This window comes from Leptodactylus fuscus, chromosome 4, assembly GCF_031893055.1.
Source record: "Leptodactylus fuscus isolate aLepFus1 chromosome 4, aLepFus1.hap2, whole genome shotgun sequence".
NCBI lineage: Eukaryota > Metazoa > Chordata > Amphibia > Anura > Leptodactylidae > Leptodactylus > Leptodactylus fuscus.
Window position 1 is genome coordinate 10,692,574 of NC_134268.1, and position 16,011 is coordinate 10,708,584.

Sequence of the window (16,011 nt, forward strand, 5' to 3'; positions counted from 1 at the left end):
CGTTCACACCTGCAGGTTTTCTTGTGGTTATCACCAGCTTTGTGCAACAGAATCTTTTCATGTGAATCCCCCCTTATAAGAGGAAAAATACAGGTGTGGTCCATATATACTCTATACCTTATATACAGTGTTGGCCAAAAGTATTGGCACCCCTGCAATTCTGTCAGATAATACTCGTTTTCTTCCAGAAAATGATTGCAATCACAAAAGTATTGGCACTGTTTGAAAAATCATGTGATACTTCTCTAATTTGTGTAATTAACAGCACCTGTTACTTACCTGAGGCACCTAACAGGTGGTGACAATAACTAAATCACACTTGCAGCCAGTTGAAATGGATTAAAGTTGCCTCCACCTCTGTCCTGTGTCCTTGTGTGACCACATTGAGCATGGAGAAAAGAAAGAAGACCAAAGAACTGTCTGAGGACTTGAGAAGCAAAATTGTGAGGAAGCCTGAGCAATCTCAAGGCTACAAGTCCATCTCCAAAGCCCTGAATGTTCCTGTGTCTACCGTGCGCAGTGTCATCAAGAAGTGTAAAGCCCATGGCCCTGTGGCTAACCTCCCTAGATGTGGACGCAAAAGAAACATTGACCAGAGATTTCACCGCAAGATTGTGCAGATGGTGGATAAAGAACCGCGACTAACATCCAAACAAGTCCAAGCTGCCCTGCAGTCCGAGGGTACAACAGTGTCACCCCGTACTATCCAGCGTCAGCGTCTGAATGAGAAGGGACTGTATGGTAGGAGACCCAGGAAGACCCCACTTCTTACCCACAGACAGAAGCCAGGCTGGAGTTTGCCAAAACTTACCTGAGAAAGCCAAAACCGTTCTGGAAGAATGTTCTCTGGTCAGATGAGACAAAAGTAGGAAAAGGCCTCAACATAGAGATTACAGGAAAAAAGAGAAGACGCCCCCTACAGTCAGACATGGCGGAGGTCCCTGATGGTTTGGGATTGCTTTGCTGCCTCTGGCACTGGACTGCTTGACCGTGTGCATGGCATTATGAAGTCTGAAGACGACCAACACATTGTGCAGCATCATGTAGGGCCCAGTGTGAGAAAGCGGGGTCTCCCTCAGAGGTCAGGGCTCTTCCAGCAGGACAAGGACCCAAAACACACTTCAGGTCAGCACTAGAAAATGGTGGTGAGAGAAAGCCCTGGAGACTTGTAAAGTGGCAGCAATGAGTCCAGCCCTGAATCCCATAGAACACCTGTGGGGGAGGGGGAGAGATCTCTTGGTGGCCGTTTGGAGAAGGCCCCCTTCACATCTCAGGGGGGACCTGGAGCAGGAGCCAAAGAAGAAGGGTCTAAGATTGCAGCAGAGCCTTGTAAGAAACTCATTGCTGGTTAGCGGAAGCGGTTGTGCGCAGTTATTGTGTCTAAAGGTTGTGCTACCAAGTATTAGGCTGAGGGCGCCAATACTTCTGTCCGCACCAGTTCTGGAGTTTTGTGTAAAATGATCAATGATGTGACTTTTTTCATTCTCTTTTGTGTTTTTTCATTGCAAACAAAATAACTGAAGATATTACCAAAGAGTTTGTGCTTGTAATCATTATCTGGGGGACAGCGAGGATTATCTGACAGGACTGCAGGGGGGCGATACTTTTGGCCAACACTGTATACCCACACCTGGACTGTATAGCCCTATAGGCCTACGTCCACCTTCACCTTTAGAATAGTTGGAGCTCCTCTTTAATATCATAGTCTGTACAATATTTTGTCATTTTCAGGTTTTCCTCCATTTTTGTATTCACCTCCCTCCACAGATACAATAAAACATCTCTGGCTCCTGAAGTTTTACTTCTTAGTCCAGATATAAGATTGAAATAACTTCAATGCTCCAGTCACATCCAGAGCTGCGTTCACAGTCCTAGTGGTTCTGTTACTCTAGTGCAGGGTTGTTATCAGAGCTGGAGACTCCAAGGGAATTGGTCACCGAAAATATCGACTTTTTTTATACCAAATTACAGGCAGTATTACAACAGTAGATAACACCTCTATAGATAACACCGCCGAGCCATTATTACATCACTACTCATAATAGATGATGTCACGTTATCTCCTCCCCCTCCCCGCACTGAGCATGTCTACAAAACTCTCCCATAGGCCTCAATGTGTCGCCTCCAGACTATTGCCGCCTGTGATCATGACTGTGCTGTAAAGCAGGTCACTAAATGCTGTTATCTGAGCAGAGGAGAAGCTGATAGATATCCCTATTGCAGCTCTGGATGTGACTGGAGACCGGATGGAACTTTGTATCAGTACAGGTCTATAAAGTGAAAAACTGTTAAATACCGTCCTCCAAATATCCCTAAATGCACCGCAGGAGAGCACAAAAATTCACTGCTAAATTTGAGACCCTATAACCTAAGCGATAGCAGAATTTTGAATGCAGCTTTGGAAGTGACTGGAGCATAAGACACCAATTTGATACTCCAATGAAACCTTTTCGAATCGGTCTTCGTCCCCAATGCACCGGAGCCGAGGGTGCACCTTCCCAGGTCAATCAGGCCAAGCTCGCCTTCGGGCTATCTATGGAAGGAACAAAACCCAAATCACTGAAGGTGTAAATAACCGCAACGCCACTCAGTTACTGAAATGTTTATTAAGATCGAACTGTTGAACAACGTATCGAAATACACTGTGTACAGAGCGGAGGATCCGAAAAATCCTCAAAAAAAAATTTTTTTTTTATTTATTTTTTTTATTTTATTTTTAATCATCATCATCATTATTATTTTTTAAATTAAACCAGATCATACAAATTGAACAAAAAATAAAACACGGAACAGAACATGGCTTCAATAATATTACAGCAAAAAAAACAAAAAATCATGCAAATGATCAAAAACAGGAAAAAAAAAACAAAAAAAAATATTATAATAATAATAATAATAATAATACAAGCTCCACAGTGTAATAACAAATCAAAAACAAAAACGACAAAACCAAAATCACTCGGCGATCGGTCGCTCGTGACGTCACTCGCGCTTAATCCCTTTTACCCTCTTTAAAAACAGACGACTTCATGTGTTTAACACACGCTTATAAAGATTCGCTAAACTCAGCAAGAGCTACGATAGTGCTCAACTTAATAAGTTGATAAAAAAGTAGTTGTGTATCGGGCAGTTCACTATAGAACCAGAATCTTTTTTTTTCTTCATTATCAGATGCCTAAAGTGCAGATTTCCAGGCATTAAAAAAAAAAAAAAAAAAGTTGCGTGTCGTTTCAGTGTTTCGTTACATCGGAGGTGGCGCTATGTAACAAAAAGAATAGAACGTAAATCCATCTGCCATATATCTCTGCGGGTATATACAGAGTCCCTACAGGCTTCTCTTACCAAAATAGTCAACTCTTCGTAAATCTGAATTATTCTGTACATGGGTTAGGGGGTTAGGTCACGGGGGGGGCGAAACATTTTTGGAAAAAAACATCTGTAAAAATAGAATCTCCGGGGATAACAGGGTTACAAGTTCTAATCCAACCGGCCATATGGCGAGCAGGTTATAGTGTATCCTTACTAATGTTATAAATGTATCAGTTTGTGTGTTTGGATGTTTGTTCCGCATTCACGCCAAAATGGGCGAACGGATAACACTCAAATTTGACACATACCCTAGAATGGCACCCGGAAAGGAACATAGGTGCATCGCCATCCACGTAGCTTGCCGCGGACGGTGTAGGCTGAAGGAGCTGAGATGACGTCATCTCAGGCCTTCGCGCTGTTCTCCGATTGGATCAAGCGCTATAGGTGGCGGAGCTATAGAGGCTCGAGCCGGCCGCGGAGCGAGAGGAAGAAAATGACGTCGCATATGCGGACATGCCGCCATCTGTGGAGTCCAGCCCGCGACGTGGATCGGTGAGTCCGCCATGGCCCCGGGGGTGGGAAGGGTCAAGGGGAACTGGGACAAACTTCCGCAAGCCACCGTCTACCCGTGGTTCTCCATGCATGCCCACAACTGATGCAATGCACAGTCACCTGACCAGTCACCCAGGGTCGCGGGTTGGGGGGAAGGGGGGGCAGGGTGAAGAGGAGGGGGACAGTGCAGTGCAATGGTGTGGGAGGGGCCCGCAGCAGCCACAAGGCAAAGGGAGAGGCCTTGGCCGCACTGCAGGTGGGTCGCACTGTGGGTGAGAAACCCGCGGAAGAAGTATTAAAATAAGGGCAAGGAAAGGTCCATTATATTTCAGTCCTATCCGCTTTCCCCTGCACTAATTTTGGTAACTTCTCCCACCTATTTTTTAGACTCTAAGGACAATAAAACGTAACATTGGACTAATAAATGCAATTGTTTAAAACCAAAAAAAGTGAGTCTTAGGCCTTAGGTGCAATTTAGCACCTGTATTAAGATCCAGATCACTCCATGGTTGAAGTGAGCCGATTTTAGATCACCATAGAAAGTCATGGTGATCTAAATTGGATTCACTTGAACCTCAGGGGCGGGTCCAAGTCTTATTTCTGTTTAAATTAAATTTTCTTAAAGAAATAAATGGAGAGATGAATAAAAGCAGCTCAGGAGAAGAAAGTGTAGGTAACTGAGCAACGTTACAATATAAGAATCCAGGAAAGGACCCATAAAGGAGGTTTAAATTTGTTTGCTTGAACCTCGGGGGCAGGCCTAAGTCTTATTACTGTCTTAATGAGAGTTTCTTTAAATAAATATATGGATACAAGCAACTCTGGAGTAGAATGTATATGTAACTGACCTACATTATAATATAGTATTCCAGGCAATGACACATAAAGGAGGCACATAATGAATATTAAATAAAGGAAACATGCCCTGCAGAGAAGTATACATGTATATAGGGCTGTATAGATAGAGCATAGCTAGGGGCAGGTAAAGGGATCTGCTGACTCTCAGTGGTCTCTGCCATATGCAGCAATGTCATTTTTGGTGTGTTATAATGTAACTCTATACCTACTAAGGCTTATGTCGCAACGTTATGTGCAACACACAAACGTGATGACCCCAGCAGTGCTCCATTCTCTGCGGACAAGAGAAGGAATAGGGATTAACATATGCCAGAATAATTGGAAGTGAAAGAGTTAAATTTTGAGCCCTGAGCAAACACACTAAGTAGATTGAAGTTCAGGGGCAGTGGATGGATTCCTCAGGGGTGGAGCTATAAGAGATTCAGAAGAAAGGAGGACATATTACAGAATTTGCTTTAGGTCCAGGAGCTTCAATATATGTCTCCAACCTCCGGGTGGTCATATTATGTGTTATACCATCAAGAACAAGGAGCTACACCTGCACCCCCAGCAACAAGGGACAGCAGGCCATGCTGGGGCTGATAACCTTACAGGGGTCCGAGTTGTGGGCCGCCTAAATACGGGAATATAAGTGAGAAGACCACACAATAGACCTGGTCCACAGACCTCACTGGAAGGTTGATCATCTGCCATGACCAGAAGATGTTGTATATTCTCTGGATCTCTTATCGCCATCTACTTACACCTCCGAGCCCTTACAATGGGCCAGGATTTCTAATCTATAGATCTATAGAGAGCTCGGGATTTCCTGGCACCAGCTATAGATCCAGCTGTGAGGAAGTTCTGTCCACCATTCGACTAATGTGAATCATGAACTAACACAAAGACTTTCCATCCTTCTGGGTATAATCAACGGCCGCCATTGCTGTAGGGGTCCAACTATAATGTATCTATATACAGTGTCCTATAGCATATGGAATACCAAGATAGTGAATAAGGGCACTAAAGAGACTGTTCTTTGGGATATGGCGCCATGCCGGGGTCACCGCGTCTTCTACCCATCTTACAAGAAGCATCAGTTTCTTCCCTGAGCACCGCAACAAGGATATTAATTGCCCTTATTGTGCGGCACATCCAGCAACGGCAGCACAGCCTTAAAAAAAATACTGCAACCCAGTACACCAGGCTGAAAGCTGCCAACCAGTACTACAACCCCCATCATCCTTTGGGCAAGCCAAAACAATACAAAATATCACACAAAGCTGCTATAAAGTAACCAAACATACCCTGCACCGCTATAGGGAGCTATATCTGACGCCAAGCACTATCCTCGGCACAGTATGGTGCACTGGAGGACGAATGGGTGCACTTCTAATATATTAAGTCCTATCTGGGTATTTGGTGCCGAGACCTTAGCCTTAGTACTGTTGGTGGACAGAGAACAGCCTCATATAGGGAGAAGATTGTCAGGATTTAACCCTGCGGTCTTGGCGCCGACTCCTGATGGCAGAAGATTTTGTCCTGTCCAATGTAGGTGGATGGGTCCATATCAGGCGCCAAACAAGAGTGCGAACCTATACTAGAGTGCTGTACACTTCTCAGCCATCCAGTAACAGACAACTTAATGGTTCCCTACATATCATCTTTCTATACATGGTGCCAAAAATTTCCAGATCTGCCCCAACACCAATAGGAACGACCGCTCCAACCTCTGTGGACAGCCAGACTCTATGTAAACAGATCGGTCTGGTGTGATCCTGGTGCAGGTCTGGTGAAGGATCAGACTCAGGTCTCCAAATCGGCACCAGAAACTTGTTTCATTGCGATGTCATGAAAGTATTACCGTTACAGTTTCGGTTACACTTGTGCCCGCCCCCGCTTTGAACGGAAACGCCTTATAGAGCAATGATAGGGATCTATAACGTAAACTCCCTCCGTATAAACCCAACACGTAGATGTCGGGTAAAACGCCATCCCCCAAAAATAATAAACCCCAACGATACAATCAGTAGGTTAATAAATAACACTATAACGTCACCTTGTAACAACCATTAATACTTCATCACCAAACTGTAGGCACTAGTCAAAGCTTAAAGGACAACTCCAGTCATGACCAAATGTTGCGCTAATAGGTCCCTTTAAGAGACCAAAGTTGACAGAGCTGAGGATTGAAAATGGGTGGGGTTTACTGGTCACAATAAGCAGGGGTGGAACTGATTCCTGAGAAATAAGCGGGGGTGGAGCCAATTACTGTGGGAAATTAAGTGTTATAGGTTAACTATAGATTGCTATCATGTAGAAACCGTACTGTAACAGGGATCACAGGGAGGGGACACATAAAATACTACGCGCTTTATTTTTGACTGGAGTTCTCCTTTAAATTTCATTTAAAGAGACATTTTGGCATTTCACAATCTGCGCGGAGGACTCTCCTCCAAATAAATACTCTTCCGATTTTCTCTCAGCCTTGATGTCCGCCAGCCGAATATAGCAGGGCCCATCCTGGCTGGGTCCAATAGGGTCGGTCTATCCGTCTACTAACATCTTCGTACAGTCTTTGGAGAGTTAAAAAGTCGCTCAATCTGTACATTACTAAAGTCATTAAAGGGGATGTCCAGTTTCAATAAAACATGGCTGCTTTCCTTTTAAAAAGAACAGCGCCACACCTGTCCATGGGTGGCATCTGGTATTACATCTCTGCCCCATTGTAGTGAATGAGACTCAGTTGTAATACCACATGCAACCTACGGACAGGTGAGGCGCTGTTTAATAAGGAAGCAATTAGGTCTTTGGGTTCCTGTGATACCCCGCTATATCTCTGTTCTCCAAATATATCTCTAAATTAAATGTATATGAAAATAAAACCTCTACGTATGACCACGTATGTAAATACCAGGTCACATGATTGTTTAGTCTTTAGGCTTGTCCCAGCAACTTTCAGATAAAAGTGTCAGCTACACTGTTACAGACATTGCCAGTGACCAGTCACATGTCGGAATCTTAATTATATTTATATATATTGTATATATATATATCATTTACACTTGTCTTGATTGTATGTTAAAGCTGCATGGTCTGTATTTATGTTTCCTAGTGGGAGGGACCTTAAACAATTCTTGCATCCTAGTGGGAGGGATTTACAAGTCTTGCTCCCTTGTGGGAAGGACTTGCAAGTCTTGCTTCCTTGTGGGAAGGACATGCAAGCCTTACTTCCTTGTGGGAGGGACATACAAGTCTTGCTTCCTTGTGGGAAGGACTTGTAAGTCTTGCTCCCTTGTGGGAGGGACTTGCAAGCCTCGCTTCCTTGTGGGAGGGGCTTACAAGTCTTGCTTCCTTGTGGGAGGGACTTACAATAGATCTGTGCTGCTTGTAGAGACCATCTCTTGTGCAGCAGACAGAGCTTCCTGTGACTATATCACATCTTGTAGCCACATGACCTTAAACACTGGCCACTTAGAAAGCAGAGTGCATGCTGGGAGATCTGTAGTGCCACCGCCTACCTAGGGGGAGCTGCAAAAAAAGTTTGATTTAGCGTCTACATACTGTGAGCACGGACAGAGGATCTTTCTGGTGTTGTCTGGGATTAACAAAATACATGTAGTCAGGAGGGGAGGGCCATAATATGAATATGCACTTAGATTTGCTGCAGTATACAGCGGAGTGCGGTATTTTGGCTGTGGTGGTCCTGTCCCTTCCTGACTACATCATTTGTTTTTAATCCCAGACAACCCCTTTAAGGACAATTCCTATAAACTAGATTAATAGGAATGATGGCCGCCTCGCTGATCACAGCTTTGCAGCAGCTTACTTTATGGCTGTGTGTAACTGCAGGAAGCCTCAGTAGTCTCGATGATCACTGTCTTGTCTTTATGTACAATAGCAGCTAAAAGTCATCTTCACTTCAAGTGTTGAGCCGGCCGTCGGCCCTCTGTAAAGATTTGGTCAGATTCCTGATGGCTTCTGGGACTTAAATTCAAGTAATATATAGATAGAAAAAAAAAGTTTTTGAAAAATGTTAGTATTGCCGTAAAAAAAATCCACCAGGATCGGTCTAGTGCCAGCATTAGGAGGGTAACACATCATTACACTCTGCATATAGATTCTTATTGCATTGCCAGGTGATGGGCTCGGTTTACTTGATGTCGCACGTCTCTTTAAGGCTTAGATACTCCCTTTTACAGCTTAGATACAATCTACATCATAAAAGTGACCTTGTCACATCAGGAGCTGCATTCACCATTGTGTTGACCGCCTTGTCCCAGCAGTTGCACTGCATAATCTGAGCAGGACAGATCCTCGGGGGCGTGTCTTTCAGCACTCTAGATTCCAATTGGCAACCAACAGAATTGCTAGATGCAGCTCTGGATATTACTAGAGTCACTTAACATGTTTTTACGTTAGATGTAACCTGCAAAATGTTGCAAGCTGAACACATACGGTCAGTACAGTAAAATTCCTTTAATCCAGCAAAATTTTTTACTCTTTTTTTCCCCAGAACCACCTGATTCAAAATCTTGCAAAACCAGACATGGAAGACTGAGAGGAAACAAGCAACAGTTATACTAAAGCGGTGATACTATTGTATATAATAATTGTGGATTTATGGTAATCCGGAACGTCTGGACATCCGGCATCGGTCAGGGCCTGGATTAACGGTATTGTACTGTACAGCTATGAGGATCCTATAAATTTCTGCATGGTAAAGCAAACGCCCACCTATGTATCCATAAAGTATCGGTAAATTCCCGCCCGGCGCCTACTGACCGGCGGCAGAACAACTATTCCGTTCTTAGAAAAGCGATGTCGTTAAGGCAAATAATGAATTTTTTTTCTGCATGCCAGTAATCTACTATATACATATTATAAACCATGCATGTCCATACGACGATTGAGGATTCCGACGGATGATCGATTATCACAAAGTGCAAAGAAGACGAAAAGGAAAAAAAAAAAAAAAAAAAAAAAAAAAAAGGAAAGAATTCTTGCTTGGAGCAAAAAGTCTCCCATGCACGTGCCCAAAAAACTCCAACACTAAAGATTCTGTGCTGTACAACACACCTAAAACTCCGCAGCGATACTGGCTTATGCACGGCACACTGACATTGAGCAGACAAGGTAGAGATGGCTGTCTCGTTGACTTTGCCCCGATGATAGAAAATTAAAGGAAATCTCCCGTTATCACTGCGCGCTGGGCCAATGGCCTCCCCTATAGGAGAGTGATTTTTTGGTATTACCCATGATGCATCACTTTCCATCCATTTCTTTCCCATCTCATCCAAAGTTGATGATTGGCGTGTGTTATCATAACAGCCACTAGTTGGCGCCGTGTAGAAACCAAACTGTAACAATCACTGGAGGAATAGATCATTTGTAACTTTTTCTTGGAGATTTCCTTTAAATCACTAGTGATCGAGGCGCCTCCTGGTGATCAGTCGTACAAAATGGCCGAGCAGGAGACCTAATCATCGACCAGTATGCACAGCTGCTGCTATACAGCCATCTCACTCATTCTCAAGGGCCGTATTTACGGTCTGCGATACACTTGGGGCCCCCGTTTTTAACCATCCAAAAAAATCCACCTTCACTCAATTTGGCCCATTAGGTAAAAATGAGTATATAAAATGCAGACCGTCAATACCGCTGTGTAAAACTGCGCTAAGGCCGGGTTCACACACGGAGGTTTTTCACCATTTACGCATAAACCTCAATTTTTGAATTTTTTAAAAAAATGTTTTAAATTTTTTGTATGTTTAAAAGGACATAGAAAGTCTAACAAGAGCACCGAGAGGTGTAAAATTTTTTCAGTAATTTGAAATGTAAATTTTTTTCAACCACGCTAAACCTCCCTGCCTGAACCCGGCCTAGAACCCAAAATGCGCCAGTGTGGTAGTGACACCGCATATACGGGAGTGTGAACGAGTTCCTTAGTCAACCTGTAATAGGCAATAAAACCTTTAAAAAAAAAGATACAGATACAATCAACCCGAAAAGAAAGAAGTTTCTGAAAAATTTTTGAAAAATTAAATGGGAAAAAAAAAAAAAAAAAAAAAATTACAGTAATTGCTTTGGATAGAAAGCGGATTTCTTTTCCGGTGCAATATAGCGATATTATATATTATAGCCATAGATTTCCCAACCTGACGCGTTATTGGACTGAGGAATTCGGGGTAATATTGCTTTAGATCTAGAACACCTGACGTCAGGTGAAAAGGAATCCTATAATTTTGGCGTGGGGTTTAAAAAAAAATGGAGATAAATCAAACCGCATACGCATGTCCCGCCCACGGACGGAATTGTCAAGCCATTGTAAAACCAAACTATTGGTACATTCTAGCGCAAATTATATGGAAACGATCCAAAGGGTAAAATAAAAAATAATAAAATAAACGCCATCTTGTAAAAAATTTACGCTTTTTCACTTGGTGGTGGCGACAGGTGTCCGGATGCTGAGTACAGGCTGCAATTGCTTATACAGTCTCTGAGGTGAAAGTGCATCCGCCGGCGGCGCGCGGACATGTGGTGCATTCGATCCGATAGAATAAATTAGTAAAAAAAAAAATTATAAAATTGGGGTAAATTCTCTTTAAATTTTGCAAATCAAATGATTTGGCGAATCCACTGCGCGCCGCTGGCCGATGCACTTTGATGGGTGTTGGTTTATACCGAAAACCGCAAATTGTTGCTAAGATCATATGTTTTGTTTCGAGAGAGAGAAAAAAAAAGGCAAAATTTGTAAAAAAAAACCAAAAAAAAAACAACAGAATTTGCCGTAGGAAAATTAAATAATTTTTTTTCTAATTTTCGTTACTATGTTTTTTCCCTCATGGTTGTTTGGAAATGACCCCAGAGGTCACTTCTTTAACATGAGCACACGTGAAGGTAGGGGTGGTGGGTTGGGTGGAGTCTAGACATCCGCTATGGGCGGGTTGGTAGGGTCTGGAATGTGTTGTGATTTTTTTTTTTTTTCCCGTTTTTTGTTGTTTTTCTTCTAAAGCACCTGCTCAGACGGCGGATTCGCTTTCTACTTCTGGTGGAGCTGCTGCCTGCCCTTTGGGGGAGAGCTTCAACACCAGAGGCTTCTCGGGATCCACTCCGTTAGTGATGGCTTCGGCATCTGGTGCAACCTGGCGTTTGGGTTCCTCCTTGTTCTCGTCTGGGACTTCGGGGTATATGACTAAGAAAGCAGCTGTGAGAAATCCCAGGAAGGAGCCTATGGAAGCCACCAGAGGTATTACTCGAACGGTGCTCACAAAGTCAACCACCGCACCAAGGGCCGAGGCCACCAAGATCTGCGAGATGTAAACCTGGCAAGATAAGATGGCGCAGTCTATGCCAAAGCCTCTCTTGGAGTTCCCAGGACTGTGATGAATATACTGTATGGAAAAAGAATAGAACAATTAGGATATCATACACGCAAAAACAGCGCCACACCTCGGTCGCGTCTGGTATTGCAGAAGGTGACTGGTTTGGCACCGTTTATGGAACAAAGAAGTTACGTTTTTGCAATGTCCTCTCACCTCTTTCATCTCATGGTATTGTCCTAGTAGGGCGTATGGACAGTAGGAGATACTCATGGAGACGATTCCCATGGTGCTAATCATTATCATTGAGACGTAGACGTTGGGGAAGATGAACATCACCGCGGTGCCGATGGAGAAGCCCAAGGTTCCCAAGATGTAGATGATTTTGATGCTTAGGTCGTAATTGTCCAGATACTTCTGTAGCAAGGCTGCGGGAAACAATGGACAACTGATTATTGACAGGTTCATAAGAAATCTGAGCCTAAGAAGGTCTTCTAAGACAAGAAGGTGGCCATGGATCCAAGCAGAAGGTTTCAGTAGGACTGTAGTAGGGGATACTAGAAGACGTACCACTATCCTACAGGACCTGGACCGCCAGATATATAACCATAATCTGTTCACGTCCTGGACCGCTAATGATATACCCATAAACCTTTCACAGTCCTACATCATCAGGGATTTACTCATAACCCCTTCAATGTCCTAGACCACCAGATTTGTAACTGAAATCCATACTGTCTCCTGGACCACCATAAACAGTTCAGCACCACCAGGGAGTAACTCATAACCCCTTTGACCACGATTCTTCATTAAACCAGAACAGGGATATAATCATTAGCCCCATTCACTGTCCTAGACCACCAGGAATGTAATCATAAACCTTTCACAGTCCTCGATCATCAGGGATCTAACTATTTGTCCCTTCATGGTTCTGGACCACCAGAGATGTAACCATAAGCCTCTACAATGTCCTGACCCTACAGGGATGTTACATGACCCCAACCAAGTCCTAAACCACCAGAGATCTAATCATTAGCATCTTCACTGTCCTAGGCCACCAGGGACTTAACCATTAGCCCTTTCATGGTTCTGGACCACCAGGGATATAACCATTAACCCCATTCACTGTCCTAGACCACTAGGGATGTAAATCATAACCCCTTCACCATCCTGGATCACCAGGGATCTAACCATCAGTCTCTTCACTGTCCTAGACCACCAAGGACTTAACTATTACACTATTCATAGTCCTGGACCACTAGGGATGTAACCATTAGCCCCTACAATGTCCTGACCCTACAGGGATGTTACATAACCCCATCCCAGTCCTAAACCTCCAGAGATCTAATCATTAGCATCTTCACTGTCCTAGGCCACTAGGGACTTAACCATTAGCCCTTTCATGGTTCTGGACCACCAGGGATATAACCATTAACCCCATTCACTGTCCTAGACCACTAAGGATGTAAATCATAACCCCTTCACCATCCTGGATCACCAGGCATCTAACCATTAGTTTCTTCACTGTCTAAGACCATCAGGGATCTAACCATCGTTCTGACCCTAAAGGGATGTTACTGAACCCTTCACACTCCTAGACCACCAGGGATGTAACCATGAACATATTTACTGTTGATAGACACTGTTACTATTAACCCATAAACGGATCAGCAAAAATAATCTTTAGGAAAAATCCTTAATATTAGATTGGTTGGGGAGCAACTTTATATAAGCCATAGCCAGTCAGTGGACATCAGGGTCCTACACCCACCACCCCAACAATAAGTAGCCAGCAGATGAGTGGGGGTGATGGGTGTAGGACCCTGACGTACACGAATTGCCAATGACATATATAATAAGCTGACTTTTTAGCCAAGACAAGATTAGGACAATGCCTAAACCCCTCGGCTGCGACCTTAGTGTATTTTGTGGGCTGAGGTTATTTCGGACGACTAGGAACCATCTGTAGGGGTGACTGCTGTGCTGACGTTCTGCCATACCATAGACTACCTGCTTATGCTGCACAGACTTGTAGTTGGTCCCACTCAAGTAATAGGACAGGATTAAGGGGGTAAAAGGGGCAAGAACAAGATGTTTGTGGCATCGGTGCATAGACCTTGTAGCAGTGACACAGGGCTGACCGGGATGATGGCGGTTATACTGCCGCACACGCGTTGCTCTCGGTAATACTCTCTGCTCCGGGCACACATGGCCGTCCGCGTGCTGTCACTGTCTCCTCAGAAATCCTAGTCATCTGCCAATGAGAAGACGACGAAAACGGCAACATCTGCCGCAGCTTATCCCTCGCCCAGCATGATACATGATTTAATTACTGCTCCTGCGGGCTGAGCGCTGACACCGGAGCCAGGCCGAGCCCGTAGTCAGGAGCCGAGCGCTTATCCCTGGACTGGTAACACTATATACACGTGTACATATTAACACATATACACAACGTAACATGCTGGAGCCATATCTGTGTCTAAGTGACATCCAGTATGGCTGCCATAATCCTTCCCACTCAGCTTTTCTGTGCTCCTGACAGGCTTTCTAGGCAAGAATATGGAAGGGGAAGTATATACGGTATCACAATGTAACCAAACAGAATTACCATAACCTCAGAGAGTAACAATGGTCATTCACAACAGAGGTCACCCAGCTTTCCCAGAGACAGATATGTAATAAAATGTAAGAATATGCTTCGCATTCTGTACAATTCTGGCCAAGTCTTACCTGAGCAGATGGCGGCAGTAGCAGCGTATATAACCAAGCCCCAGCAGCCCATCTGAACCCCGGCATTGTACTGATACAGCTCCGTAGAATTCGAGAGCGCCTAAAAAAACAAAAACAAAATAGAAAAATGTGAAGTTACAGAACTCGGGACCCCTCAGGTGGTGACAGAGGTCAAAGGTCTGACTAATCCCAAAGTCTGCTAATCACATCAGCCCCCTACATCCCCAGTAGTCACTGCAGCTCTCTACATCCCCAGTAGTAAAAGCAGTCCCCTACATACCCATTAGTCATTGCAGCCCCCTAAATCCCCAGTAGTCACTGCAGCTCTCTACATCCCCAGTAGTTACAGCAGCCCCCTACATCCCCAGTAGTCAGAGTAGCCCCCTACATTCCCAGTAGTCACTGCAGCCCCTACATCCCCTGTAGTCACAGCAGCCCCCTACATTCCCAGTAGTCACAGCAGCCCCCTACATTCCCAGTAGTCACTGCAGCCCCCTACATTCCCAGTAGTCACTGCAGCCCCCTACATTCCCAGTAGTCACTGCAGCCCCCTACATCCCCAATAGTCACAGCAGCCCGCTACATCCCCAGTAGTCACAGCAGCCCCCTACATTCCCAGTAGTCACTGCAGCCCCCTACATTCCCAGTAGTCACTGCAGCCCCCTACATCCCCAGTAGTCACAGCAGCCCGCTACATCCCCTGTAGTCAGAGTAGCCCCCTACATCCCCAGTAGTCACAGCAGCCCCCTACATCCCCAGTAGTCACTGCAGCCCCCTACATCCCCTGTAGTCACTGCAGCCCCCTACATCTCCAGTAGTCATAGCAGCCCCATACATCCCCTGTAGTCACTGCAGCCCCCTACATCCACAGTAATCACAGCAGCCCTCTACATCCACAGTAATCACAGCAGCCCCCTACATGTCCAGTAGTCACAGCAGCCCCCTACATGTCCAGTAGTCATAGCGGCCCCTACATGTCCAGTAGTCACAGCAGCCCCCTACATGTCCAGTAGTCATAGCAGCCCCCTAAATCTCCAGTAGTCACAGCAGCCCCCTACATCCCCAGTAGTCACAGCAGCCCCCTACATCCCCAGTAGTCACAGCAGCCCCCTACATGTCCAGTAGTCATAGCAGCCCCCTACATCTCCAGTAGTCACTGCAGCCCCCTACATGTCCAGTAGTCATAGCAGCCCCCTAAATCTCCAGTAGTCACAGCAGCCCCCTACATCCCCAGTAGTCACAGCAGCCCCCTACATCCCCT

At 44.7% G+C, this 16,011-nt stretch overlaps 1 protein-coding gene across 3 annotated transcripts in view; it reads right to left on the bottom strand.

The window, feature by feature from the left end:
• Nucleotides 1–1,387: 1,387 nt before the first annotated feature.
• Nucleotides 1,388–16,011, bottom strand: part of SLC45A4 (solute carrier family 45 member 4) — a 77,266-nt gene continuing 62,642 nt past the window's right edge. For 2 of the 3 annotated variants that reach the window (XM_075270044.1, XM_075270046.1), the window contains exons 6-8: nucleotides 14,751–14,850; nucleotides 12,237–12,448; nucleotides 11,541–12,092 (exon numbers count right to left, since the gene is read on the bottom strand). In XM_075270044.1, the coding sequence (XP_075126145.1) occupies nucleotides 11,721–12,092; nucleotides 12,237–12,448; nucleotides 14,751–14,850 (684 nt within the window). In that variant the 3' untranslated portion in view covers nucleotides 11,541–11,720. Of the gene's footprint in view, nucleotides 2,534–11,540; nucleotides 12,093–12,236; nucleotides 12,449–14,750; nucleotides 14,851–16,011 lie in introns of those variants that run through there. The other variant, XM_075270045.1, reaches the window with a different exon arrangement.